Source organism: Mixophyes fleayi, chromosome 2, assembly GCF_038048845.1.
Source record: "Mixophyes fleayi isolate aMixFle1 chromosome 2, aMixFle1.hap1, whole genome shotgun sequence".
Taxonomy (NCBI): domain Eukaryota; kingdom Metazoa; phylum Chordata; class Amphibia; order Anura; family Limnodynastidae; genus Mixophyes; species Mixophyes fleayi.
The window spans coordinates 340,596,888-340,610,882 of record NC_134403.1 but is presented as its reverse complement, the minus strand read 5'-3'; the positions used below and the strand labels follow the sequence as shown (position 1 = coordinate 340,610,882).

Sequence of the window (13,995 nt, the reverse complement as noted above, 5' to 3'; positions counted from 1 at the left end):
GGAGCTGCGAGCTGAAATTCAGCGAGTAATTACAGTATTAACGGTAATAGTTTTAGAGCGCAAGTTTTTCGGCTGTCAAGCCGAACAATTGAATACCCCCCTATGTGTTTTTTCCTATAAGTAAGTATATGTAAATTGGTTATACAGCATAATATGGTGTTCAAGTAAAAGGTTTATTATGAGTTAATTTTTTTATATTTTTTTAAACTGTTTATTAGAAAGAGTTAATTTTTAATAACAAGTAATATGTATATGCTAATGAGCCTAATAGAGACTATACACGCATTTGCGTTCAGGTTTGGTTCATGTGTACATCCATCTCCACTCAGCAATATCTCAGCAAAATTACTGGCGTAGACAGTCTATCTTCCTCTACTGTTACCCCCACCACACCCGTTTCCTGTTGTCCTGCATATTCTCCTGTTACTCCCTTCTTCCACTTCTGCCATCTTCAGCCCTTTCCTTCTGCCTCTTCTTCTGCCGAAGTACATAGAGTCCTGCTGGCTGCTAATCAGAAGTGATGTGGACGAAGTTATTGATGGAAGTTAAGCACAAACTTCTGATTTTAAATATTTTTGCCCTATCACCAACAATAACCCTGGCGGAGGTAAGATTCACCTGCTTTTGCCAGTGTAGGCTTCCCCATGCGAATTGCAGAAATATTATGAAGGCATTTGTGCCACCACAATATTATTCTGTTAACAAATAGCATAATAAATTCATTGTATCATTTAAAATGCCTTATTCTTTGAATTGATAAAGTTTTTAAAATATTTTTTTCTATTTATCTATTTTTAAACATTTGTTTTTATTCTTTTCCACACTTCAGTGGAAATAAAAACCAAAATCTGACAAGAAGGCTTAAAGACTGGTCTGGGAAAGTGGTATATTAATCCTTACCACTTTGGGACAAAATCTCTTGGGGTAGCTGAGTATCGACAATATTTTTTTGATAAATTGTTGTGAAAACTGATTTTTTAAATATGTTACATATCACAAAAGGGGTTTTCATGATAAATAGTTCCCTATATATTTTAACTGGATTTCTTGGTTTTAACAGAAATTTAATTCCTCAAGATTCCTGGCCATCTCGATAACACTAATTTAGAAAAGCGGTATCAAAGTTAATCAATAAATCATTTTTTCCAACATAGTTATTGTAGCATGTCTTTTTTAGTAAGATAACTTAAAATATCAGACTTGCACTTACATAGTATATTTACTTTGTATAGCAATATCAGCTTTCCATGTGGAGGGACTCCGCTCCCCTGCACTTCTCCGGAGAAGCTACAGACGTGAAGCAGATAGAACTGAATATAAACTGCAAGGTAGATGGGTCGTCAATGTTTTTAGCGCACTTGTTGTTGAACTTCAGAGTACTTATTTATAAATTTCAAATGGACATACTCCTACATAGTTGGAATCTAATCTGAGGTAAAAGTCCCGTATATACTGTATATATACATATATACCTATTAGGACCAAGAGAAATTCTGGGGATTGAATTTCAACAATCCCATGAGCATTGAATAAAAAATAATAAGCCCAATCAAAAAAGAAAAGCTTTTTTTTTTTATTAAAACTGTTATTTAAATAGTGCTTTACAACAAAGTTAAAATTTATAATTTTCACATATATTACATATCTCCACAAAAGGTCTGTTCATGATAAATAGCTCCCTATATATTTTAACTGAATCCCTTGGTTTTAACAGAAATTAAATTCCTCAAGGTTCTTGGCCATCTTGATAACACTAATTTAGAAAAGCGGTATCAAAGTTAATCGATAAATCATTTTTTCAACATATTGTGGCATGTCTTTTTTAGTAAGATACCTTAAAAAATCAGACTTGTACTTACATAGTATATTTACTTTGTATAGCTATACCAGCTTCCCACGAGGAGGGACTCCGCTCCCCTGCACGTCTCCGGAGAAGCTACAGAGGTGAAGCAGACAGAACTGAATATAAGCTACAAGGTAGGTGGGTCTTCAGTCAGTAACACTCTACTTTCATCAGTGCTTCGGTGTTGTAGAAATACAGAGCACAACATGTTCTGCCAGAGGGCAAGCAGGAATTTGTAGTTCCTAAATGGCTGCAGAGCCGTAGGTTACACTGGTATACAGCCAGCCACATAATACATACACAACATTTCATTGGCACCTAGAAATGCAATCCCACAGTGGGCCATTCATGCACCAGTCTGACAATGCAACTGCTGTTTTTATTTGTTTTTTTTAATGCCAACTTGCCCCCACATGCTGGCCACGTCCCCCTTGTGCGCTTCAGTACTATGGTGGGGGTTGGAGCACCAAAGCATGCCATTTCTCCGGGTGCCATGACTCGTCACTGTTTCTCTGGTACTGCTTCACAAAAATAGATGCTACATACTCTGTATTTGAAAGGAGTGCTTTCTTTCAGTGCATCTCATCCAATTGGCTACAGACCAGGGGCTGGCTGAGCTGGGGGGCATGTGGTCATGTGCACCCCAGGTCTGTCCCGAAGTGGGCTATTTTGGGCTGGGTCACTAGGCTACTTGCATTTTTTTCCTTTAAAATGTTCCTATTAGGCTGCTGAGCTGAGTCTCGCCAGCTCCTCTAAAATCTGCCAGCCAGCCCCTGCTACAGACTTCTACTCATCCATAATGGGCTGCCACTTGCACCGTTTACCCATGCACTTTTGCACAAATCGAGGCACACTGAACCTCAAAACAGGATTTTGCACTTTACCCCGTCGGTTTTGTGCTTTGTAAATGAGGGCCTGTGACTCTTTTCTAGAGATGCTCAAATTGCCTACATTTAAATTCTCAGGAGAAAAATGTTGTTACAGCGCTAATAACTTTGGTTAAAATCCCTAAATAATATCAATACAAATTATATATCCACCAAATATGCCTCATGGATCAGGTTAAGTATAAATAATATTTAATAAACAAACAAAACAATACATAAATACATACAGGATAATTTGCAATCAATATAGTAAAAACATGAAAAAAAAATGTATATAAGCAAACCCTGTTACATTATAGACTTCATTACTAATTTGATGTGCAAACTTAGTATGGCTTAAATATAATTATATAGATCAGTGTGTTCTTTGGTTGGTAAAAAGAAACTTGGTTGGAAAAATGGATTATTTAATTAGAATAGAATTGATGAAAGACCTGTCCAAACAGACCAACTGCTTAATTAAAGTACAAATAGAGCAAACTCTTTGTTTATATAGTCTGAAGATTGCTCCACTTTGCAAAGGAGAACTCATGGACAAGACTGGCCACAGCTCTCACACTACAGGTGGCTAAATCCAGACTGAGCTTTTGATTAGTAAAAATCAACCCACAAGGAAGCTGCAATAACTGGGCCCTCTGGGCAGACCCGCCGACAACTTTCACCTGTCCAGATGTTTTCCCCAGATATGCCCAGCAGTATGTATGTCACGGAAACTGGTGAAAATTTATTGAATCCCGTGCAACTGCCAACTAGTGAGGCTCATTCAGGGGCGGGGAGTCTAACGGTAGGTGGTGTTCACCAGTGACCCCTGCAAGAGGGAATGGAATTTGCTGCACCTTTTCCGCAGGTCGCGGTTCCCAGAAGGAGTAGTGGCAGAGCAATTGGCAGAGCCTGTTACAGAGGAAGAGTAATGGTAGATCAGGGAAATACTGAAGGTATGAGCAGGAAGCCGGTCTAATCGTAACGCTGAGCATAAAGTGAGTAGCGGAGTTGAATAGAGAAGAACGGGCAACTACATGGATGGAAACTCAGGACATCACACGTGAATACTGGTACAAAGGTAGTACAATAGAGTCAATAGTAGAGTGGAACTACAGCTGATCCGTAGATGGAAACTCAGAGCAACAGCAGGCGAATTACTGATACAGCGGCAGTTCAAGTAGAGGCAGAAGCGGTGTGGAACTTAGCTTATCCGTAAATGGTAACTCAGAGCAACAGCAGATGAATTACTGATACAGCGGCAGTTCAAGTAGGAGCAGTAGCGGTGTGGAAGTTAGCTGATCCGTAGATGGTAACTCAGAGCAACAGCAGATAAATTACTGGTACAACCGCAGTTCAAGTAAGAGCAGTAGCGATGTGGAACTTAGCTGATCCGTAGATGGTAGCTCAGAGCAACAGCAGATGAATTACTGGTACAGCAGAAGTTCAAGTAGAGGCAGAAGCGGTGTGGAACTTAGCTTATCTGTAAATGGTAACTCAGAGCAACAGCAGATGAATTACTGATACAGCGGCAGTTCAAGTAGGAGCAGTAGCGGTGTGGAAGTTAGCTGATCCGTAGATGGTAACTCAGAGCAACAGCAGATTAATTACTGGTACAACCGCAGTTCAAGTAAGAGCAGTAGCAATGTGGAACTTAGCTGATCCGTAGAGGGTAGCTCAAAGCAACAGCAGATGAATTACTGGTACAGCAGCAGTTCAAGTAGGAGCAGTAGCGGGGTGGAAGTAAGCTGATCCTTAGATGGTAACTCAGAGCAACAGCAGATAAATTACTGGTACAGTGGCAGTTCAAGTAGGAGCAGTAGCGATGTGGAACTTAGCTGATCTGTAGATGGTAACTCAGAGCAACAGCAGGTGAATTACTGGCACAGCGGCAGTTCAAGTAGGAGCAGTAGCGATGTGGAACTTAGCTGATCTGTAGATGGTAACTCAGAGCAATAGCAGGTGAATTACTGGTACAGCGGCAGTTCAGGTAGAAACAGTAGCGGTTTGGAACTTAGCTGGTCCAAGAGTGGTAATGCAAAGCAACAGCAGGAGAGTCAAACCGAAGGAAGTCAAATCCTTAGTGTGAGTGAGTAACTCAAAGAACAGGCATTGGATAGCAAGAAATGGGAGGTTTAAATAGCGCTCCAAAGTGCCAGAACCAATGGGAACAGGTAGGAGGCTATAAGAGAGAGTGGTAGGTAACACATGCACAGAACAGGAGACCAGATAGTGGCTGTTGAACCAAGACTGCAAGTCAGGATACCGTGATCACCGCTTATGGGAGAGAGGTAACAGCGCCGGTGCCCGTCCGCGGAGCCGGTGTGTGACAATGTAGTAGTAGAGTAGAGTGTAGATAAGTGGATCGCAATCTTATGTTGGTAAAGAACACACTTGTGTGGGTTGGCAGGCAGCTACACAAACACTCTGAAGTCTCCAAATCAATCCAATGCTTTTTAGTAGGCGGAAAACTCACATCAATTGTAGTTCTCTGTTACTTGTATAGTGAACAGCCACTTCCTTTAAAAGCAATATAAATTACTTAGGATGCCATTGAAGTGTTTACATATAAATACAATCCTTCAATAAGAAAGAGTAAAATCCAAGCAAAAATCAGCTTAACAGAGTCAAATTTTATCATCCACACAACCCTAACGCGTTTCATTACTGAATGTAACTTCATCAGAGGAAAAATGAAATGACTGTCCTGAGTTCCACTTAAACAAGTTGTCTAGTCAATTAATTGGTTCATTTAAGCAATTCAGCTGGTGATTCATGATCTGCCACAAATTAGATTATTAATCTATTAAAAAAAACCCTTTTGTGGAATGAGACATATGCATAAACCTAAATAAAAATATATAAACATAAATAAAAAAATATTCTCTTGCTTTTTCTTCTTAGAGATAAATTCTACCATAAAAGCAAAACAATACAATAATTTATGAAATATAGAAAAAGAAAGAGAAAATGAAGCATATTACAAAATATAAAATGTAAGTATAGATACCTAAAGAATATAAAACAAAAATAAAAAATAATAATAAATGCAAAATAAAAAAAAATAAGACTGTGAATAAAGAATTTCTCTATGTTTAAACAATTAAATAAATTAGAAAATCTTTTGAAAGCAGAGTAGACATTTGTGGGATGGCAATAATTTACAAAATTATGTAGGAAAAAACATGATCCCTGGAGGCCTAAGGCTAGTTAAAACCTTCATTTGAGGATGACCCCCAACTAATACAATAATGGAATCTGGCTGATGAAATTACTTATTAAATACTGTGAATAGAGATAGAAAAAATGAAAAAAGATCTATAGTCCTTTAAGGACCTGTAAGTTTTTGTTGAAAGGGATAAAATTATCAGATCTCATGTTGATGATTATGAAAAATACCTTACTGACACCAACTGACACCAAGATGCTAAAAATAAATTAAAATAAAATCTGATTTTATTAGAAGCAATGATAGATCTTATGATATTCGTAATACAGGCATTTCCTACCATAATACCAAAAGGAGAGCTGATGATATCCGTCACTATGATTCTCTGAAATCGAATTCTCCACAAAATAGAAAATCAGACAATTGTAATCTAAACGATCAACAATTGGGTACTAGACCTAAAATGAGACATTCGTAAAAGTCAGAGTTTTTAGATGAAAGATTCCCATGGGAAAGTAAATTTCAGCCTTCCAATTCTTATCAAGCAATAGCCCAAAACGGCTCAAAGATGGCTCAAGTTCAGGGGCAAGAGAGTAGGGAGAAGACATGGGGTTCACAAAGAAAATGAGACTGAGATAAGTCATACATTTAAATGTATTTTCAATCTGTCAGATACGGTTCTCTCTCCTGCAGAAGTTTCATTATTAAATAAACAACTTGATTTGCTATTTCTTCGACCCCAAATATTTTTGAATTATTCATTAAACTTAATAGGTTTACTCGATCATTGTGTTGAAAAAATATTCGCACTCACGGGATCCAAGAAAAATAAGGAGATCTATGTACCAATTATGTTCTGTCTGTTTTGGAGGATCTGTGGGATTAGACTAGAGTATCTAGTGAAAATACTATTCCAATTTTTGAAACTGTTAGCTCAACCAGTAATCTATTGAATGAGAAATTGAACCAATTTAAATGTAAATCGCAGTGTTTACCCAATACAAGTCAGAGGTCCAAATATTGATTTTTTTCTATGAATTTACATATGATAGCTTCAAGAAACTGTGCACAAAACCCACCAAGAGGTATAATAACTTATCCAGGGGAGAAAAGAAGGCACTGAAAGATCTCAAAGCTGATTCTTCCATTATTATTAAACCATGGAGAGTAATTTCTATAAGAGTATTTCCCCACATTGTTATACCAAAAACATTTGAAAATCCCATGATGGAGGAAGTCATCTTGCAAGATACAAGGAGGTTTTTATATGTTTCTTTTCCTGCCACTCTCATTTACTATCACCTACCCAAAATTCATAAGTCACTTATAGCAACTCCTGGGCGGTCCATTATTTTGGGCTTGTGTTCCCTCACTTCCAATTTATCTTTTTATGTTGATTACTATTTACAGTGTGTTTTCTGAAATATTATATACGGTATTCCACGCATCTGCTTCATTTAGCTGGAGATTTAGTTTGGCAAGAAGTTTACTATTTTCTTACTATTGATGTACAAGCTTTGCACACAAGCACACCTCATAATTTATTAATAAATATTAAGCAGAAAGGGCTTCGATGCAAATGCACTTTAACAGAGAACTACCAGAGATGTATGACTGATTTTATCACTTTTATTTTGGCACATAATTATTTTCTTTTTGAGGGTGTGCACTATTTACAGGTGATGGGAATGGCCATGGGGATAAGGTTTGCCCCAAGCTTTTCCAACCTCTACATCAGTGCGTTCAAAGATGAGCGCATCTGGGGGTGGTGAGTTTGGGGTAAACCTGGCTCTCTATGGCCGTTATATAGACATTCTTTTTATTAATTGGAAGGGTAATGAACAGTTGGTGGTTTATTTTGTAACACACCTTAACAATAATTTGTTTAATTTGAAATTCAACCACACTTTTAGTAAAACCTCTGTGGATTTCTTAGATTTGACTCTCTTTACTAATAGCAAAGAGGTTGAAACTCAGACTTATAAGAAAAAGGTCAACACTAACAATTTCCTCCCCATGATAGTGGTCATTATAAGGTTTTTAAGAAAAATGTTCCTAAGGGACAATTCATGCGCGTAAGACGCAATTGTTCTAGGTTTGTGGAAGATGACCACCGTTAGCTAAATGCTCACTAATAATTTGTTAAAATCCCTATCTTTCTCCGGTTCATCAACCAACAGCCAAAATGTTCTCTTTTGTGAGGCCCCAAACAAATAAAGCACTTCTTCATCATCATCATCATCATCATTTATTTATTTATATATATAGCATCAGCAAATTCCATAGCGCTTTACAATTGGGATCAAACAGTAATAAGACATTACTGGGTAATATATGCAGAGAGAGGTAAGAGGGCCCTGCTCGCAAGTTTACAATCTATGGAACAATGGGAGTTGGATACACAAGGGTAAGTGCTACATCATATTGCATATTGGTCCAGCTAGAAAGCAAGGGTAAAGTGTATTGAGTGGGTCATAAGATCAGTCACACAGCAATTTTAAACAAAAGGTTGTTGTCCGGGAGTGGGAGGAAGTGATGAGAGTGGAAGAGAGACGTAGGTCTTGTGCAGAACAGAGGTGTCAGGTTGGAAGATATTTTGAGAGAAGTGAGGAGATGTATGTTGGTGCAATTTTGTTAAAGGCCTTATATGTTATTAGAAGAATTTTATTCTGGATTCGTTCAAAAACAGGCAACCAATATAAAGACTGACAGAGTGGCTCCACATTGCTCTACTGAGCATGCCCAGACAGGAAGTTCAGATCTCTGCAGGTTCTTCCAGTGACAGTTGAACTGTAAAGAAGTCATAACTAAATCTGACCTTTTTAGTGTTTTCTTACTTATATATTTAGATATATAAAGTGACCGGAGACATAAAATATATGTGAGCGTGTATATATCATCTGTTACAACAAGTCATGAAATAAAACCAACAAATTGGTTAAGTCTAAAAGCTTCTTGTGTTTGAACATCTACCTCCAACACAGCTGACACTTTTTACAAATAACAGCACAAGTGCCCTGATAATAGGTTTCTGATAATATGTTAACTGTCTACTGATGGTGCTTCTGTATGTCTAATGAGCTCTGATTACTGCCTCTTCACTTTCCATGATGCATGCTGTCTAACATTAAAAATACAGTGCGCGTGGTCTTCCTCTCACCATATTTCTTCTGGTTGCAGCAACACCTTCATCTATCTACTTGTCTAAAATTACCATCCTATGAGCCAGCGCTCTGCCACTGTGTCTATACACAGTGGCACAGTGTATTGTAGCATGCTTTGTACACAAAACTTGGTTGTTCATCATCATCCTTCTCACCCTTTCAGCATAGTAGTGCTAGTACACAATGCCAGGTCACTCACAGGTAAGCTACTCTTTGTATCGCTGGTTTCACAAAGAAACATACAGGTGTACATCTGTTGGAAAAACTCATGAATGTCATAGAAAAATGGCTCACCCCGCTAAGACTGTCCTATGGTTTTCTCATTGCCGAATACAGAGCGAATGACTGGGCATTTTGCGTGCATTATGACTGGGACACAGTAAACTTAGTGGTGCAGAATTTCTTTAAAAAGTAGAGAGCGGTGCAGCAGATCCTCTCTGTGTCCTATAAAATATCTGGCTATTTTCGATATTCAGCGACCATATGTAGCTCATTGTAGCAGCATCCAAAAATATGACTTGCCATGCCACCAACTGAAGCAAGAGGTAGTAACAAGGTGAAATTCCACACTTTATGCACACTGCTGTTGCACTATGTTTCATAGGGGTTGTATATTTCATTAAACTGTCATGTATTTGTGCCACTGCTCTGTCACTAATTTTAGCCAGCCAGCTCACTGCAGCCTTTGGCCAGAATTGGTGAAAATGTTGACAGTTGTGTAGAGATCATTAGAAAATAGACTGTAAATCACTCTAAATGAATGTTAATGCTATAATTTTTAACGTAGGAACAAAAGCAGCTCAAAATCAAATGATTTTATCTATTTTACACAATTTTTAATTGAATCCACATCCAAAACTAAAAGCAAAACACATGAAGATTCTTGCTCAAAGCCAAAAGCAAAACACGAAGATGGTTTCAGAACCAAAACCAAAATACCGGGGTCTGTGCACATTTCTCCTATATATGCTATAACCACTTGTAGCTGCTACTCTTCACTCACTGACACCCAATTGATCAGCACACAATTTTAGCAGACTGATCTCTAAATAAACTGCAGTAAAATCACAGCTATTGCTATAAAATTGCCTCTTTCACTCTGTCCAACTCTCTACAAGAATTGCAACCACCTTCCTCCCCACATGCTATTACTTCTAAAACGACAGCTGACAACAATAGGGAGTGTATTACATATAAGATATCAATCCAAAACTTGCACGACCCAATATTTTACCGAAAATGGCATATTGCCTTGTTTTCAGATCTATATTTGGGATCGAGTCATGACTCGGTTCGACTCGTTACCCTATAACTCAAATCTGTTGGATTTCCCGAATCCAAACCACTCATCTCTATTGAAAGTGAACCTGGTAAGGCGACCACTGTCGACAAATGTGAGCCTCAACTTTCAAACCCACAGATTGTATCAAGGTTCTTTGACAGTTATCCCGCGAATATGTTGGGGCCTTCAAACTAGTGAACTTCGATAAACTTTTTAAAAGGTTCTAAAATGTTTGAGCTTCTCTACTCTTCTCTGTAGCACTGAGCACACTATTCTGATTATAAATATTTATTTTATTCAGACCAGAATTAAAAGCAATATTTTATTCACTTCTGCTGTATATGTACCTTGCAGGTGAAGGAAGAAATGATATCACCTATTTGGCCAGTTGACTTTGAAATGTTTGGGAAAGAATTCTGTCAGTGGTTCTACCCTCTGCTGAATGCCCAGAACCCATCGCCCAGACAAGAAAATGGAGACTGGGGACCTCAGCACTTTTTTGGGAATGCAGTACTTCAGCTACACTTCAGAGCCGAGGAACCCAAAATAGAATGCATTGGTGCTGAAAGTGCAAGTTCATGTTTACTAGATCTCACTCAGAAGGAGAGACTTTCTTTTTATCCTAGCTTTAATAACAGAGGGGTAAAATGTGTGAATTCCCCAGAAGGGCTTGTCTTGGTGACTGTTGCAGGCACAGTCCATAGAGATGAAGCATACATAGGTACATTTGATCAGATATTTAAACTAGGAGCTAGCTCAAGTAATACGAAATGGAAGATTGCACATGTTGATCTTAGTATCTTGAGCAAAATGACTTAGGCCTTAGAACCATCACCATTGCAATGTTTTATTATATGTTCTGTTTTTTTTATAAGTTTGAGCTTTGATTATTTTGAAGTTATTTCACAAATAAGAGTTGTTGTGTAAACCATGGGATAAATGAGGGGCTGAACAGTTTTTAAAATGTGGACAATAGTGTATGTATAACATAGATCATACAATTTTCAGTCAATGCTGCCTAAATTAAAATTTGGTGCGATATTAGTACTACCATTTAACGTGGTGCCCTACTACATTAGTGCATTGAGATGAGTGAATGTGTGATATTCTGTGGAATATCACACATAATGCAATTCATCTGCAAGATTTTGCACCTCTCTTTGGAAGAATTTGGCATAAACTGTTCTGCATGGAATTCCCACTAACATTTTTGTGCCCCCCCCACCGTAATTTCGACACCTACCGGAAAAACACCACAGAGAAGCATACATTGACCCTTGTCACCCCAGCTGTGTTTAAATACTATGATTTCCACAAAATATACATTTACATATGCTGTGAAAGATGTAATTTTGCGGAATGGTGAAGCAAAAGCAGAATTGGAAGAACGCATCAATGGGATTTTGCATCTCTTCAAACAGCCTGTTCTACCTTAAATTTGCTTTGCGAGAAATTCAGGGTAATTTCTAGTATATAAAGTAGGCAACTGCCTAAGGCAACACTGTTCAATAGGACAACATAAAAACAGCATGATGGTAACATTAAATACATTTTATTTCTCTCACTTGATCAATGAGGGATGTCTATATTTCTGATTTCAGCTGCAAAGTTGGGGATGTGGAGCAGAGCATCATGAACCAAGACCAAGGTGTATATTTACTAAACTACAGGTTTGAAAAAGTGGAGATGTTGCCTATGGCAACCAATCAGATTCTAGTTATCATTATTTAGTACATTCTACAAACTGACAGCTAGAATCCTATTGGTTGCTATAGGCAACATATCCACTTTTTCAAACCTACAGTTTAGTAAATACACACCCAAAAATCTAATTGGTAACTAATTGAAAATCATTTTAAGCATGTGGGGTGTATCTAGAAGCTTAATCAAAAATCAAAAATAGATAAACATGTTAGAAAGCCTTAATATTTCAGTATTCTTTTTGTATAACTATTTCAAATATATTATGCCTTAGACAGTATGTTAATGGAGTGATGTTTTAAATGAAAATCAGGATATTGATATTGCTAGTTGGCTGTTCGCAACAAAAATGTATCCTAAGCTAGATAGACAAATTTACTCCTGAGTAGAATTATAAGCAGATATTTGGTTTAAACTTGTGCTTGACTTGCTAAAAATGTATAAAATGGTAAGCATATTCAATAAAAAATGTTCCTAATTGCACTGCTTAAACAAGTTTAAATGTAGTACTCCACCCATATATTGTTATATATAATAATCACATATTGTACACTTTGGTAGAGTAACGCTGCCCTCTACTGTGTGTTTTCTTTATGGCATCTACTTCCCTTATATAAAATGGGTTGGATTGAAGCTCGTAGCAGTCTCTCCAGTGCACTCATACTGTTCTACTTGGAAAATAAGAGAAACTAAAAGTGTCTTGAATGTGACAATGTGTTTTTGAACCTTTGACTGGTATCTGAGATTTCCTGCATGGAGTCAGATGCCTTACCTAAATGCTAACCTGTAATCGATTTTAAGTAAATGTTTTCATTATACCTTTGCCTGTTGTTATTCCTTCTTAGTATCAGTATTTCATGAATGTAAATCTGTAAATTAACTCTCACTTAACACAGCAGCACAGACGTAAAAGTGAGGAAATAATGCAGGCACAATTGTTTTCACTTATGTTCCTGCCATATATATATATAATTTCTGTCCATATGGACAAAGTCATATGATATATTAATTGAAGTAATTGTATCTAAAGCTGAAATAATTATGCAGTGTCTACAAGCTGGTGAATCTCAGTTTATGCTGTATTCAGTCAGTGGTGACTGTAGATGTTCCACCTATATATATAGTACTATTTTTGGCACATGGTATCAATTTATTGCAAACTTCCTAACATCAAAAATGGAAAAGTTAGGACACAATATGTCCACACCCCTGATCTGCCCTCTTTCATATATTTGCTTTTATTTTATAAACTGCACTAGAAAACTAATGTCTGTTTGGCTGCTATGGGCAAAACTACCTTTTTACTTTGTACCAGTTTAAATAAATGCTTAATAAATGTTCTGTATATATTTGATTAAATGCTGTCGCTTCGTTTTGCCCAAAACATTAAAAAAACATATCTTGATGATAGTGATTTCTCTAGATCAGTGGCGCACGCAGGGGGGGTTCTGGGTCTCCAGAAACCCCCCCCCCTAACTAAGTGCCCACCATAGTGGCACTGTCCTATATAGCAGCCGCGGCGCTGTCAAAGAAGCATCCGCGGCGGTGCTGTATACGTGCCCAATGGAAAAGATGGCCCTGGCTGCCAGGGACTTGATCCAGATATGTTATAAGGTTACTGAATCTCCAGGAAAAAAACAGGGATCTTTTCAAAGTCAGGACAATCTTAAAGTTCTTATCACCCAGAAAACTCTCTATCAAGTGCCGGTATGTTCTTGGAGCTTTCTTGTAGCTGAAAGAAATCCATTTAAACTTGTACAACCTCCATAGTTGTATTTAATGCTAACTTCTCTAGGTCATTCCAAGCACATGTCAGAGGCAAGATCTAACATGAAAAAATACTTGTCTCCACACAGTACCAGCAGTAACTCTCCCATCTTGGGCAGTGGGAAGGCATCCCAGTGGATAACTGCATTGAGATTGTTGCCACTATTGCCACTGCCCTTGAACTGGATGACGTCAGGAACTAT

General features: G+C 37.7%; 1 protein-coding gene across 4 annotated transcripts in view; it reads left to right on the top strand.

Moving 5' to 3' along the window:
* Positions 1–12,843, top strand: part of LOC142139444 (uncharacterized) — a 31,901-nt gene extending 19,058 nt beyond the window's left edge. For 2 of the 4 annotated variants that reach the window (XM_075197050.1, XM_075197047.1), the window contains 3 exons: positions 1,233–1,328; positions 1,882–1,977; positions 10,679–12,843. In XM_075197050.1, coding sequence (XP_075053151.1) covers positions 1,233–1,328; positions 1,882–1,977; positions 10,679–11,143 — 657 coding nt within the window. In that variant the 3' untranslated portion in view covers positions 11,144–12,843. Of the gene's footprint in view, positions 1–1,232; positions 1,329–1,881; positions 1,982–10,678 lie in introns of all 4 variants that reach the window. The other 2 variants (XM_075197051.1, XM_075197048.1) reach the window with 2 other exon arrangements.
* Positions 12,844–13,995: the final 1,152 nt, after the last annotated feature.